Source organism: Oryx dammah, unplaced genomic scaffold (genome assembly GCF_014754425.2).
Source record: "Oryx dammah isolate SB20612 unplaced genomic scaffold, SCBI_Odam_1.1 HiC_scaffold_20, whole genome shotgun sequence".
In the NCBI taxonomy this organism is placed as follows: Eukaryota; Metazoa; Chordata; class Mammalia; order Artiodactyla; family Bovidae; genus Oryx; species Oryx dammah.
In genome coordinates, this window is record NW_024070204.1 from 31,391,002 (window position 1) to 31,407,427 (window position 16,426).

The 16,426-nt window shown below is 42.1% G+C and overlaps 1 protein-coding gene across 1 annotated transcript in view; it reads right to left on the reverse strand.

The window, feature by feature from the left end:
• ADAMTS12 (ADAM metallopeptidase with thrombospondin type 1 motif 12) overlaps positions 1–16,426 on the reverse strand; it is a 387,436-nt gene that overhangs the window by 187,931 nt on the left and 183,079 nt on the right. The window contains exons 4-5 of the mRNA XM_040262292.1: positions 4,417–4,613; positions 3,303–3,386 (exon numbers count right to left, since the gene is read on the reverse strand). Coding sequence (XP_040118226.1) covers positions 3,303–3,386; positions 4,417–4,613 — 281 coding nt within the window. The remainder of the gene's footprint in view (positions 1–3,302; positions 3,387–4,416; positions 4,614–16,426) is intronic.

A 16,426-nucleotide genomic window follows, 5' to 3' on the forward strand; every position in this document is an offset into this window, starting at 1 on the left:
GTTCCCAAACATGAACCCCCCTCCCACGACCCTCCCCACAACATCTCTCTGGGTCATCCCCGTGTATCAGCCCCAAGCATGCCGTATCCTGCATCGGACATAGACTGGCAATTCGATTCTTACATGATATTATACTACCTGCCTCCTGAGAAACATGTATGCATGTCAAGAAGCAACAGTAAGAACCAGACATGGAACAATGGACTGGTTCCAAATTGGGAAAGGAATATGTCAAAGCTGTATATCATCACCCTGCTTACTTAACTTATATGCAGTACATCATGTGAAATGCCAGGCTTGATGAAGCACAAGCTGGAATCAAGATTGCTGGGAGAAATATCAGTAATCTCAGATATGTAGATGTCACAACCCTAATGGCAGAAAGTGAAGAGGAAATGAGGAGCCTCTTGATGAAAGTGAAAGAGGAGAGTGAAAAAGCTGGCTTAAAACTCACATTCAAAAAATGAAGATCATGGCATCTGGTCCCATCACTTCATGGTAAATAGATGGAAAACAATGGAAACAGTGACAGACTTTATTTTCTTGGGCTCCAAAATTGCTTTGGTGATTATGGCCATGAAATTAAAACACGTTTGGTCCTTGGAAGTAAAGCTATGACAAATCTAGAAAATGTGTTAAAAAGCAGAGACATTACTGTGCCAACAAAGGTCCATATAGTCAAAGCTACAGTTTTATCAGTAGTCATGTACAGATATGAGAGCTGGACCACAAAGAAGGCTGAGCACCAAAAAAACTGATGCTTTCGAATTGTGGTGCTGGAGAAGACTTTTAAGATTCCCTTGGACAGCAAGGTCAAAGTAGTCAATCCTAAAGAAAATCACCCCTGAATATTCAATGGAATTACAGGTGCTGTAGCTGAAGCTCCAATACTTTGGGCACCTGATGTGAAGAGCTGACTCATTGGAAAAGACCCTCATGTTGGGAAAGATTGAGGGCAGGAGGAGAAAGGGGCTAAGAGGATGAGATTGTTGGATGGCATCATCAGCTCAATGAACATGAGTGTGAGCAAACTCTGGAAGATAGTGAAAGACAGGGAAGCCTGTCATGTTGCAGTCCATGGGGTCCCAAAGAACAGGACACAACTGAGCAAGTGAACAACAATTCCTGTTAATGAAGATTTGAATAACATCCTTCTTTATCTATCTCAGCTGCTGGTTAAGAGCTATAGATTTCAAAGTCATGTCACCAGGTTGGGTGGTTCATTCATTCATTAAATTTCACTTAATTCATTTATTCATTCATTTATGCCCAGGCAGTGTGTTCGGTGCTGGAGATAAAGCCAAGAATAAAGAAACATATTTACTGCTCTCCTGGAATTCACATTCTGATGGTGATTGAGATAAGCAAGAAAAAGTAAACAAATACACAGAATATTAATGGATTAAGAAAGGAAGTAAACTCCCTTCGGCGATGGAGAATGCTAAGTGGGGCCAGCTTTGGGAAGGCTGGTCATTGAGACCTCTCTGAAGAAGTGTCATTTAAACAGAGACCTTGGAGTTCACAAAGTGCCAGCCCTGAGCAGAGCCAGGGGAGGGATGTTTCAGGCATTGGGAACCTCAAGTGCACAGGCCATGAGGCTCAAGAATGCCTTGGGTGCTCTAGAACTTATATGGAGTCTTGTGCAAAGTGGTGAAGAAAGGCAGAGAGTGACACACAGAAAAATGGGAAAGTGGAAGGAGGCCAGATCATGAAACTCTCCATAAGACAGAATAAGAAATGCTGAAATTGTTCTGTGAAAGTGAAAGTTGTTCAGTTATGTCCAACTCTTTATGACCCCATGGACTATATAGTCCATTGAATTCTCCAGGTCAGAATATTGGAGTGGGTAGCCTTTCCCTTCTCCAGGGGATCTTCCCAACCCAGGGATCAAACCCAGGTCTCCCTCATTGCAGGTGGATTCTTTATCAGCTGAGCCACAAGGGAAGCCCAAGAATACTGGAATGGGTAGACTATTCCTTCTCCAGGGGATCTTCCTGACCCAGGAATCAAACTGAGAGCTCCTGCATTACAAGCAGATTCTTTACCAACTGAACTATCAGGGAAGCCCAAAAATCCATTAAAGGTTTTGTTCAGTGGAGCACCTCAATTTGTATTTAAAATTCCCATTCTAAACTGCTATGTCAAGATTGGATTACGGTGGTGGTAGGCAGGGAAGCATTACAACAGGAAGAACATGAAGGATTCCACTGTGGTAGAGATGATAAAGGCAATCAATGATAAAGCCAAAACAAACACAATGACTGTGGAGATGACTAAGAGTGGGTGATTCGGAGATGCATTTTGAAGGCAGGAGCGTTGTGGGCTTTGCTGCAAGATGTGCAAGACAAGAAAGGAAGGTGGATCAAGGATGATTCCCAGACTTCTGAACAGTGCATAATAGTACTGCTTACTGAGATGGGGAAGAGGAGGGCTGAAGAAAGGCAGGAGGCAGAAGTGAAATGCTTTGGGCAGAGAGTAACCGAGAATTCCATTTCAAAGTTTATTAAGTTTCCAAGTTCAAGTAGATTAGAACACATCCAGGTCGAGATGTTGAATAAGCAATTGGATATGAATCTGGAGCTCAAGTCCCAGGTCTAGGCTGGAGGTATCAATTGAGTCTCAGCATGTCCATGCTCTGTAAGTCTCTGAGGCCAGATGGAATCCCCAAGTAAAAGTGCAGAGAGACCAGTGGGCCCAGAACAGAGACATGTCTTACTGTGCAAGAGGGAAATAAACAGTAAAAAGGTTCAATATCTTCACATCTCTTTGAACCGTTTGAAATCACTCAGTCAGAACATGATTAATCCACTTTGGAATATTCTTAGGCACTGCTGTCAAGCTGATTTGTGAGTTACTAGATACAAAGACTGTCAGATGATTCCAAGTATGTATATCTTGGAATTGTTCTCCATCTCTTGACATCCCTGAATTCCCAAGAAAATAACACAGATGGGCGCTTCCAGACATCTTTCTGGTACCCTCTTTCTTGTCCATCAACAGCTCTTCTGAAGATAGGGGGTAGTGAGTGTGAAGGGCATCCCAAGTGGCACTAGTGGTAAAGAACCCACCTGCTACTGCAGGAGACATAAGAGATGCAGGTTGGATTCTTGAGATAGGAAGATTCCTGGAGCAGGAAATTGCAACCCACTCCAGCACTCTTGCCCAGAGAATCCCATGAACAGAGGAGCCTGGTGGGCTACAGCTCATAGGGTCACAAAAAGCTGGCCATGGTTGAAGTGACTTATCATGCCAAGGAATGTAAGGATCTAGGTTGGAAGAGTGGTGGGGACACTATGCCTTACCTCTTCTTCTTCAAGGAGAATGAGCCGAACCACAACAATGTGAATTGCATTGCCAATGCTTGGGTTATGGAACAACCCAGTGACCTAGAGTCAGAAATGGAAAATCATTAGTCTCAGGTGAATAGAGAACAGATAAATACTGGAGGAGGAGAAAAACAGCACTGGAATGCCTTTGCAATAATTCCTTATCTTATAGATCTGAAGTTTTTGGTGGAGTTCAAAGGGGAGTGAGACATGACCAATGGGGAAGGCAGAAAGCATTACAATGCAAAAGGGACGCTTGAAATTAGGGGTCATTAACTTTATTCCAATTCTAGCTCCAACTCCCTTGAAGAAATAATGTTCCAGTTTTTTTTTGTGGAAATTTTTATATAATTTCCTATATAAATCAGTGAGAAAAAAATCATGCTAAAATGATTCAGTCATTTGATAAACAACTACTAGAAAACGTACATGATAAATTACAGGTTTTCCTAGGATACACGTTTTTAAGAAAAACAGCAATTTACTTTGAATTTCCATCCTTAATTAACTAGGCATGTGTGTGTTTAGTTGCTCAGTCATGTCAGCTCTATGCAACCCCATGGACTGTAGCACACCAGGCTCCTCTGTCCATGGGATTTTCACAGGTCAGAATACTGGAGTGGGTTGCTACTTCCTCCTCCAGGGGAGCTGCCCAACCCAGGGATTGAATTTGCATCTCCAGGATCTACTGCATTGCAGGTACCTCCTTCACCCACTGAGCCATCTAGTTCAACTAGGTATGGAAAATATTTATAAATATAAATACAAATACTATATATTAAAACCAATACAGAATTGTAAAGTAAAATAAAAAATAAATTTAAAAAATGAAATTAATACAAAAAAATATTATATATTATATATGTAGGACCAGGGAATTCTGTGGCAGTCCAGTGGTTAGAACTCTGCCCTTTCACTGCCAAGGGCCCAGGTTCAGTCCCTGGTTGGGGAACTAAGATCCTGCAAGCTGTGCAGCCAAACAAACTAAAAAATTAAAGAACATAAAAGAACCACAAAAAGGTCTCTTGCTTCTTATTTGGGGGGGGGAGCATTTCTAGTGATATCTATGCCCCCATGAGGTCTGACATACCATGTTCATGATGGTGAGGATATAGGATTCCACGTTCTCCCTCCCGTGGTACTCAATCATCTTCGTGTCGGCCACCACCAGCGTCTCCACCCACCTCTCCTTGCTGATGGAACGCCGAGAGAGGCTTCTGCCTCGCAAGTGGCTCCTCTCCCACTTCTCTCGCAGTAGCTCTTGTTTCTGGGAGCTGCCAGGACTGTCTAAACATTAACCAAAAGATAATGGGTTCATTCTCTATCTCTCTCACATACTACTTACTTGCGTTCATAAAGATGCAAGGCTGTAAGTTTAAGTTATGTTTAATAATGGTCAAATACAACATTCTTATCCACATGATTGAAATGGAAGAAGAATACCATTCTTCCACTGAAATGGAAAATAATTAATAAGACAAACATAAGTGAAATTGGAATATGACAGGGAGGTTCAAAGTACAGCTCTGAAATAATTGTTACCTATTTTATCAAATAGGTCCCTTATTATGAAAAAGACATTACAAACAAGAATGAGAACTTTTTCTTTCCCTTCTCCTCCTCCTCCTCCCCTAAATTATTCAGAGCTGACTGAATGCAAGGCAGGGTACTAGGCTTTAAAATGCCAACCCGTTTATCCTCTTGAACATCTGACGTGCATACTGCTATCTCCATCTTGCAAATATGGAAACTGATGCTCAAAGCAGCTGGTTAAATAACGTCCCCAAAGTTGCACAGCCCATAGTATCAGTGGAAGAACCAGAATTTTTTCTGCCCTAAAATCATGCATTTCCATATATACCACACTGTCTTCCACAGAGTAAACATGTATAAAACTGCAGAAATGTCAGCTGGAGAAGCTGCATGTGGTTCAGGACATTCTATTCCAAGAAGGTATAAAATGAGCTGGAGAAGATCTAGCAAAGGACAGTAAAACTCTCAAGGTTTCGGAAAAGATTTAATATATGAGGATCATAGTTTGGAAGGCAAAACCCAGGAGAGGTTACAGAATCAGGAAGAAAACGGAAAACATCTTCAAACTCCCAGAAGTTTGAGAAGCACTGCCCTGAAACTTGAAGGAGTCTGATTAAAACCAAAACAAGAATGAAGTGCTACTTCACACATTGAGAAGCTTAATGCCTGGTGGTGGTCAAGTCTGAAAGGTTTCAATGGGCTCAGAATGGCTTAGTGAGTGAGTGAGTGAGCAAGTGAAAGTCACTCAGTTGTGTCCAACTCTTTGCGACCCCATGGACTATACAGTCCATGGAATTCCCCAGGCCAGAATACTGGAGTAGATAGCTGTTCCCTTCTCCAGGGGATCTTCCCAACCTAGGGATCAAACCCAGGTCTCCTGCACTGCAGGCAGATTCTTTACCAGCTGAGCCAGCAGGGAAGCCAAAAGGAGTTAGGGAGTAGACAAAAGATGAATTCACCAAAAGAGTAAATAAGGCAAGAAGCCTGGGCTAATGGACAAGCAGAGTCCCAATCTTTGAAGATTTCTATCTGGAAGACAGTGACACACCTGCTCCCTGCTCTCCTCAGGACCCTGGAGCGCTGGTTGGGAGAACACGCAAGCAGAACAGAAAACCTCTTAACCCCTTCCTCATCCCTGGTGATGGCCACCCAGCCTCGGCTTGAAGACTTCTGGTGCTAGGGGCACACGCCAACTCCCAGTCCTCTCCTGCACTGAGCTAGAACTTCCCCCTTGTAATTTCCGTTTATTAGTCTGGTCCTATTCTTTGAAGGTGTCTATAACACCACCCCCTCCTGAGGCCCCGCCTCTGACTCGGAATTGGGACAATCGAAACCACATCCTGCCCTCTGCCCACAGTGCTCTCTGAGTTGTAGAGTTCATTAAACTCATTTGCTCTGTAACCCATCCTGGTTCCTCAATTTTGCTTCCTATGTGAAGTTAGGACACATTGCACTGACTAATATTTGCAAAAGAGATGAGACACGATCATCAGTTCAGTCGCTCAGTCATGTCCGACTCTTTGAGACCCCATGGACTGCAGCACACCAGGCTTCCCTGTCCATCACCAACTCCTGGAGCTTACTCAAATTCATGTCCATCGAGTCGGTGATGCCATCCAACCATCTCATCCTATGTTGTCCCCTTCTCCTCCTGCTTTCAATCTTTCCCAGCATCAGGGTCTTTACCAATGAGTCAGATCTTTACATTAGGTGGCCAAAGTATTAGAGTTCCAGCTTCAGCATCAGTCCTTCCAAAGAATATTCAGGGTAGGTTTCCTTTAGGATGGACTGGTTGGATCTCTTTGCAGTCCAAGGGACTCTCAAGAGTCTTTTCCAACACCACAGTTCATCATAGGTCTAAATAAATTCAAATTTTATTCTTGGGCTTAATAAACTTGATGCTAGTGGTAAAGAACCTGCTTGTCAATGCACAAAGGTTTGTTTTAAGGGGAGAAATCTAGCCAAGGGGGCAGTATAAGTAAGGATGAGGTCCAGTCCTAACAGAGGACTGACTTTCTGTAATCAGAAGTGGAGGAAGAGCACAGATCTGGGCAACGTCCACTGTGATGTCCAGAATACCCTGTGCACCAGAGAATGGAAGCCCTGGAGATATAAGGAAATGCAAATAACTGTTTTTTTCCTTTTCCCAAATGCTTTTGGCAGCTCTTCACAAAGCTTTCTCACATTTAGCACTCTCTCGGGTAGTAGACAAATCTAGACAGGTATTAAAAGCAAAGACATACTTTGCCAACAAAGGTGCATATAGTTAAGGCTATGGCCTTTCCAGTAGCTACATAAGGATATGAGAGTTGGACCATAACAAAAGCTGAGCACCAAAGAACTGATGCTTTCAAACTGTGATGCTGGAGAAGACTCTTGAGAGTCTCTTGGACAGAAAGGAGATCAAACCAGTCTTTCTGAAAGGAAATCAACCTTGAATACTCATTGGAAGGACTGATGCTGAAGCTGAAGCTCCAATACTTTGACCACCTGATGCCAAGAGCTGACTCATTGGGAAAGACCCTGAGGCTGGGAAAGATTGAGGACAGAAAGAGAAGTGGGTGGCAGAAGATGAGATGGTCGGGTCACCGATTCAAGCTGATGGTTGAATCAGCATCACCGATTCAATGAACATGAACTTGGGCAAACTCCAGGAGATGGTAAGGGACAGGGAAGCCTGGTGTGCTGCAGTCCATGGGGCCAGGAAGAGTCAGACACGACATGCATCTGAACAACAACAACAAGTAGCAGGGCCATTCTCTGCCACTTCTGTCTTAGACTCGGGGTTACTTGCAGACAGGAACAGACCAAGCCTTGAGGAAGTTGCCTGGAGGAGGCTCAAGTATCATCAGGAAGCAGGGAAAATGAACATAGAGCAGAAGACTCTGGAAATTATATTTTTCTGTGCTCTAGAGAGTGCCTGTTTAACATGCCAGTAGTTTCCAGAAGCTACCTCTGCTTAGGGAATTGTTCTAGGATTTGTCTCCTACCATGACTCAACTCTTTCCTCATCTGGATTCTTTTCAGCTGCCTTGTTCTCAGAGTTCCCATGGAGAAGGAGCTTTAGAAGGATGTTTAGCTTAGAATGGTTTACCGCTGATTAGATATTGGCCTTTAACTGGAACTACTGCTAGGTATGAGAACCAGTTTCCCCCAGGAAGATCCTCTCAAGTTAGTCTTCTCCAGGCCATACTCTATAGCTTCCAGATAAGTAAGACCTAGTACCCTTGTTCCTACATTCTTGCCACCAGCATGAGTGAATTCCTGGAACACAATTTGGCAAGAACACAAATATCAACAGCCACCTCTGATGGAGTGCCTAGCCTGTGATGAATTTTTTTTAGATCTGATATTTACTGCAGTCATCCTTTAATATCTATAGGGAATTGGCTCCAGGACCCCCGCAGCTGCCAATATCCATGAATATTCAAGTAATTTATATATAAGGGGGCATCATGTTTGTATATAACCTAGGCACAACCTTCTGTATATTTTAAATTATCTCTAGATTACTTGTAATACTTCATATAAAGTAAATGCTATGTAGATAGCTATAAATACAATATATGTGCTACACAAACAGTTGCAGATGAGCAATAAATTCAAATTTTTCTTTTTGGAATTTTCTAGGCTTTTTTTCAGAGGGGGCAGTATTTTCTAGCCAAGGTTTGCTAATCTGTGGTTGGTTGAACCTGCAGCCATGGAAGGCCAACTGTATTTAATTCTCAACAAATATTTGAGGTAAGTCTTATTCTTATCATTTTTAAGTGAGAAAAAATGAGACTCGGAGAGGTTATATTTATTCACATTTGTCCACAGCCTCACAGCCATTAAGCAGCACATGAGTATTTTAGACAAGTCAGTCTGAATCCCATTTAAATTGTGGTGTGGAGATGGGAGTAAAATTCCCGGGCAAGACTTGTCTGGAAAAAGGAAGAAGAATGCCTTAAGTCTAATAGAACCTAGATAGCTTGTCCAGGCCCACTATTTTTAAGATTTTTTGATGCGTTGACCACTTTTAAAGTCTTTATTGAATTTGTCACAACATTGCCTTTTTTTTTTTTTTCATGTTTTGGTCCCAAGAATGTGGGATTTTAGCTCCCTGACCAGAGATCAACTCCATACCCCCTGCACTGGAAGGCAAAGTCTTAACCATTGGACAGCCAGGGAAGTCCCTGAGACCACCACTGACCACCACCCCCTCCCTGTGGGCCTGGCTTGGGCCACTTCTGCACTGAGCCACTTGCAAGTCCCAGAACCTTGGACAAACGTTCCCTTCATCATCCCTGACTCCACCCTCATGTACAGGAAACTGAACTGAACTCCTACTTTAAATTTTTATTTTAGCTACGGAATACTTTCTTCAAACACAGATTAAGCAAAGAGCATAGGAGAGACCGTGACTACGATCAGGTGGCAGATGACCTTGAGGGGGATCCCACACGGCACAGGTTTAGGCCACCAGACGACACCATCTCTCGGTAACCTTTCAGCTCTGGTGCTGAGTTGAACCAGCACACCTCCCATTACCCATGCACACTGTCAACAGTTGGCTGCCATCACACACCTGCAACCAGATCCCCTTTTCAGCAGGACACTGTGGCCTTTCCCAGCAGACCTGAATGTCAATCCTGGGGCCATGTCCTTTAGCAATGATCGCTGAGCTGCCAGTGGTGTGTGTGTGTCCTTCAGACTGGCTTTGGATAGAGTTCATTGGATAGATTTGGATAGATGTCTCAGCTAGGAAATCCATTTCATTAAAAAAAAAAAAAGTTTACCTCTTATTGAGAACTAAAAATATTTTTACACTTATGTAACAGACTATCCATTTCTCAAAACTGGCCACTACTAAAGTGGAAACAGCTGTCTTTAAAGATAAACAAGTGCAGCCTCATGAATCTAAGTGTTAGTAACTAGTAGATGTCAAAAGCAAGAACCCCCCAGGTTTAGGAGTGTGGACATAAATATAAGCACCTGAATAAATATGAAACATACTCTCCAAGGGCTGACTGGTCTTGCCTGATGAAGTCCTAACTTCACTCAGAACATGCCAAAAAAGAGGAAGGAAATCATGGACAACTTTGGAAATGTGAAACTCCCTGAAATCACAACATAGAAACCAAATCAAGTCTAAAAAGGGAGGCTTTGAGATCTCTCTGGAGAGTCAATCAGAATGAGAATTTATAAACATTTTAATCCATTAGTATTGTATTGTAAATTACCACTTTCATTCATCACTAACATTTGGAATGATGAGGAATTCCCCTGATTCAAAATCTAATCCCACACACTTTCTTTCCCTTCCTTATCTCCTAATAAAAATGTACTGAGGCACTTCTCACCATGAAGACCGGATGCAGAAGAGGCAGCTGGGGGGCAGAAGGAAGACTAAGAAAAACTGAATAATCAACCAAGTGGATAATGAGTCCCAGCACGTTTCAACAGTGGTAGAATTCTGGTGACACATTTTCCTCAGCTTCATGACTAAGGGATAAGTGAATAAGTCAGGGACCTTCACACACACCCAGTGAAAATGTAAGTTGCTCAATGGTGTTTGACTCTTTACAATCCCATGGACTATAGCCTGCCAGGGTCCTCTGTCCATGGAATTCTCTAGACAAGAATACTGGAGTGGGTAGCCATGCCCTCCTCCAGGAGATCTTCACAACCCAGGAATCAAAGTCTTCTACACTATAGGTGGATTCTTTACCATCTGAGCCACCAGGGACCCAAGGCACCATGAAAGGCTTCTGTTAGGCTCTAAATCCTCAGTGGTGAGCTCTCCTTTTCTGCAGGTATCAATAAAGAGAATATTCCCACACATTTACATTTTTATGTAAGGCATGCAATTCTACCAGCCTATAAAAACTAACTATATTGGGAATCTCCAGATGGGAAATTTGGCACTGTTTCCTAGGGATTCTTGATCTTGGGACTGTTTACAGAACTCTTAATACTGAGACTTCCATGGCACATTACTTGGGAAATACAGCATTAAGGAAGACAAGTTCAGGAAGGAAGTTAGATTAAATGGCTCTTTATATTACAAGAATCTGTTATTCTAAAATTATCTGCATGAAAATAAAGGGGGGAAAAGTCTTCCCCAGAAGCTACAGAGTGAGAACAGAAATACAGGTTGCTTTAAGTAGCTTATGATTTCTTCTGAGGTTTTAATGAAGGTTTACATATTGATGGACCAGAGAGACCTATTACATAAGTAGAGCCACTGAGGCAGTGGAAGAGACTGGAGATGAGTCTCGTGGAGAATGGAGCTCTCTTCCATCTGTGGGGATATGGGTGATGGACCAGCATGGGACCATCTTACCATTTACCCAGGGCTGGTGCTGAGCTTCAGCAGGACCTTCCAAGGAAAGGGCCACTCTGAAACTCCACATCTACCTCCCTTTCTGGCTGTACTTTTTAAAGATTACTGAGCTCTCTAAACATATTACATGCTCAATAAATATGGTACAAACTATTTAACAGGCTTTTGTCAGTGCTCACACAGACCTACAGCCAGGCACTGACTCAGAAAGAAAAATGAATTGGTGCTCTCCAAACAGATGCAGGCTACTCTAAGGTGGCGGGCAACCTAAGGTGACTACCCTCATAGTTTCCCTTCTCCATTTGTCCCTTCTCTGTTATTTGTATCAGTGGTTAAATTCTGACCAATGGGACATGAGGCAGTGCTACATGAAACGTACAGAATTTAAAGGGAAGGCATGGATACTTCTCTTCTTCCTCCTTCCTAGTCTGCATTGGGATGGTCTGAACAAGGAAGTAGAAGCCAGTTATCCAAGAAGATGGAACAAGATGGAAGACAGATGATAGGAGTCTGAGTCCCTGATGACTGTGGAACACTATATCAGCCTCGGAAATTTTATCTCCAGATTTCACTCATGCAAATGATAAACAAAGGTCCATTTATCAACTAGAATAAAAGAGGACTGCTTTGTTTGCTCCTTTATCTCCAGCATCTAAAAACATAGTTCTTTGCACTCAATAACATTTTAAATAAATAAAACGTACACGGGGCTTTCTGCTACACATAAACATATCCTGAATGATATGATGATTACCCACACCCTCCATGTTTGTCAGCATCTCTCCTCATTTACAGCTCAGGAAGGGAGCTGCTTTCTTCTCCAAATTTGATCTAAACCCTCAGCTCAGCAAGTTGATTAAACATAAATAACTAGTGGGTTCTCTTTTAGTACCTCCACTCTGTCACTAGCAGGAATAAGCCTGACCCACACAATAGCTTCTAGAAACACTATATTCATAAATGTTACATGTGTACTCTTGTTCTGGAGAAAACAATTCCATGAGTTCTATGTATGGTTTTCTTAAGAGATCTGAAAGTACCAAGGTTGACTGTTTGGGAACTTCAATTCACATGCATTTTTAAATGTAGCAAGAAAATTCTGGGTGATGCCTAGCAAATTGTTCATGTATTAACATTCTACCAGCGGCATCAGAGGCTCAGTGTGTCTGTTAATAAAAACATAACAGTCAGCTACTTTTGCTGCAGCTACCTCTCAGATCACACATAACTGCTTGATATTTCACCAACTTGACTCCAGGGCTTAAACAGGTCTAAGCTCTTCCTGCACCCCCAGAGTCCCTGAATAAAAAATGTTAACTTGGCAAGAAAGTAACTGTCAGGCTGTAAGTCATGAGTAAAGAAATCTGTGAGTGCACTAGTCAGAGAAAGAGATTAGAGACCCTGAGAAACCATCTGCCTCACTTTTGAGAGACAATAACAGAACAATTCTAGCCTGATGAGATCATTTTTATTATATTTATATCTGGTCATATTTACATAAGCATGTGTACAATATACATATGTATGGATGTATTTGCAATTCTTTCCCCCTTACTAATGCTTAATTTTACATTAATATTTTACTATAACAACTTAGATTTGTACAGGCTTCAAAATGTTCTGTTATTCTCCTGGCAGAGTACATGGCCTTCCTCCACCCAGTCCTGGGCCAAAATTGGGACATTTCTTTACAATTTTCCTCTGCAGGTATTTTTTTTATAGCTTAGTTGGTTTGGTTCCTAGCACACCCATTCACTGAGAATGACACACTTTCAAAGTTGGGGCTTTATGCATGAGTCTCTCCATACTTTACCAACTTCTTTGAGCTCAGAAACTCGTCCTCAGGACCTGACCTGTGGACACTCAAACTCCAGAGCTCAGAGCTCCAGGAAGCCACTGTATTCCACATTTGGTGAACCTCTGGTATCTGTATTCTCATTTTCCCCTCTTTTCTTTTATTTCCTTTCCTTCTTTCCTTCCTTTTTCCCTCCCTCCATCTTTTTCTCTTTCTTTCCTTCTGAGAACTTTACTCACGTTCATGTCCACTCCACTATCTGTATTTAAAGAAAAGGACTCTTTCTTTCAAAGCTCTTTATCCAGAGCTTTTAGGTTTTTTCCATACTGGAAGGAGAGAGAGAGAGAGAAAGTGCGCGTGCTCACTTACGGGACTTTGTATCAGTTGCAATCCTGGATCAATTTGCTCTTGTGACTAGTGACAAAAAGAGGAACTCTGAAGTTTGCTTTTTTCTATTTAATTTTTGTTCTGTGTGGATGAGCCTGCTATTTTGGAAAGCAATATCCTGAGAAGGAAGCCTTTCTATACAAGGAAGAACTGAACCAGTGTCTCAGTCATCTGTGTAACTCAAGACTCAGCCTAGAGCCTGGCATCCTTTAAGTAATGTCGCTCAGTCCTGTCCGACTCTTTGCGACCCCATGGACTGTAGCCTACCAGGCTCCTCCATCCATGGGATTTTCCAGCCAAGAGTACTGGAGTGGGTTGCCATTTCCTTCTCCAGAGGATCTTCCCAACCCAGGGATTGAACCTGGGTCTCCCGCACTGTAGGTAGACTCTTTACCATCTGAGCCACCAGGGAAGTCACAGAGGGTATCCTTTAATAGGCAATAAATATTTACTGAGTGAGTATATGGATTCATTCACTTAATAATGATTTGTGGGAGTAGGGTTTTGCATAGAGAGGTAAAGAAAACAGGAAGTAATGGTATTCACATTCTAGTAAATCTAATCTGAATTTTATTATTCATTCATCAAATGTGAGTCCCTTTTGGCCTAATTTTGGTACAGTGACAAAGATGAGTACTACTTTAGAGAAGGTGCAAGTACATACACCACCCAAAGGGTTCATTTGGGCTCCACAAGATTCATGAATTTGTAAGTGCTGAACTGGTCTTAAATAGCTGTCTGGAGACAAAGGATACATCCAGGGTGACAGGATACATCCTTCACAGGTCTGAACACAGGCTTCAGAGTCACCCTGGCCTGCCTACACAGGATGGGTTCTGTTAAGGGGCAGACACTGGAGAAGGACCATGACATTACCAGGCAAGCCCTCCCTGCCCATGTCAGTACTAGGCAAGGACCATGTCAGTATCACAAGGCCCCCTTCATGTTATCTCTCCTCCTCATTTTGGGGAAGAGTTGCCAGTTGAATACAGTTGATCCCTGAACAACACAGGTTTGAACTGCACCAATCCACTTACACATGGATTTCTTTCAAACATAGTACCTATATTTTCATTTTGTCCTGTGCTTAGTCACTCAATTGTGTCCAGCTCTTCACAACCCCCTGGACTGTAGCCCACCAGGCTCCTCTGTCCATGGGGATTCTCCAGGCAAGAATACTGGAGTGCGTTGCCAACCCGCTATTGGGCTGGATCTTCCTAACCCAGGAATCTAGCCCACATTTCCCTCATTGCAGGTAGATTCTTTACCATCTGAGTAAAGGGAAGCCAAGAATGGTTCTTTAAATTCTCTAAGTGGGGGAGAGGGGGAGTTTGCTTTCAGTTAGAGATCACAATGTGTGGAACCAACAAAACTAGGTTTTGAGTCCTGATTCTATCCAAATGGTTTCAGCTTCCTACCCATGGGTGAGTCATCAAACAGCTCCTTTTTTGGGAGGCAGAGATAGCAGTACGTGGATTTTCAGCTGCACAGAGGTCTGTACTTCCAACTCCTGTGTTGTTCAAGGTCATGTGTATTTCAAATGCTGAAGGTGTCAATGGCCCAAAGAGGACAAATGATCTGGAAACCTGTGGCAGGAGTGTCCTGGACCAAGAGAAAGTCACTCACAGAAAGAACCAGAATCTATCCATGCAGCGCCAGGGCCACAGCCCAGGATACTCAAGGCCACCAGCTGACTGTCAGGGGCTGGTTCCAATAGAAGACCCATATCCCATAAATACTGAACTCAACCTCCTTTTACTTTCCTTGGGACCCTTTCATTCATTCAGGAGACATGTCATTCAACATCAAATGAGCCATCACCTTAACAGTCATTTGCTCCTTCTCAACTTCTCTGCTTCTGTCAGCACATTTACCCACCTTCAGCTTCCAGCCCCAAAGCAGTACTAACAACGAACATACACATGTGTCCAAACTGGGCAAGTTCTGTTTCCCAAAGGAAACACTATTCTGAAGTAAGGTGTTTTCCTCACCCTAAAGGACAAGGGAACCCACAAAATAAGAGCTTAGTTTTGAAATTCCCTCTAGTTTTGAACTTTCTCAGAAGCTCATTAGAGAAAGTGAGATTGTGGGTAATTTTTTGTTTTATTCACTCTATTGTATTTTCTATATTGCTTTTATAGTTAGATAAACTTCAAAAATATGGTGAAGACTTTCCCTTTTATATTCTGCACCACAGTCTTATAATTCAATAGCAATGTTTTTCTGACTTTCCTCTCTAATTCTTTTGTTAATGTCTGTCCTTTTAGCCAAGTAACCAAAGGTTATTCTCCCCAACCATCTAAAATGCTCCCCTAGCAACAGCAATCACATAATAATCACCTATTATTATTGTAATTATTGAGAAGTATAAATCTACCCAATTTGTCTATTCATTCATTTCCTGGTTCTCCAAAGGTAGAAAAATAGACCTGGGGAAAATGCAAAATTAAGGTGAATAAAAGGAAATATTCCCTCTAAGTAATAAGCCAGCCATTCTTCTATGAAAGTAAGTGGAAGTTATGACTAGTACGTCCATTAAGGAACTAGAGATACATGGAGTATAAAGGGAGACGCTGAGCACACACTCTCTGGGGTGAGGTGGAAAGAACAGCATGGCCCAGAGGAGCATTGGACAGTACCCAGTCACCAGCCACACGTGGCCATAGGGCACTTAAAACACAACAAATCAAACTTGAAATGTGCTGTAAATGTAAACTACACCCTGGATTCCAAAAGTTGGCAACCAAAAAAAGAATGTAAATTATCACATTAACAATTTACATTGATTACATATTGAAATAATAAAATTTTAGATATCTCAGGCTAAGTGATTAAAATGAATTTCACTTGTTTCTTTTCATTATTTCTCTTTTTTTTTTACCTTGGCTGCTAGGAAATTGAGAATTACATATGTCATTTGCATCTGTGACTCACAGTATATTTTTTTTATTGCATAGCACTTGTTTAGAGTTCAAGGTACTTGTATATTAGTCCAAGGCCTTTCATTATTGCTGTTTTGTCTAAGTTCTGACTTACAGAATTGCTTTAGGAAGGAATAAA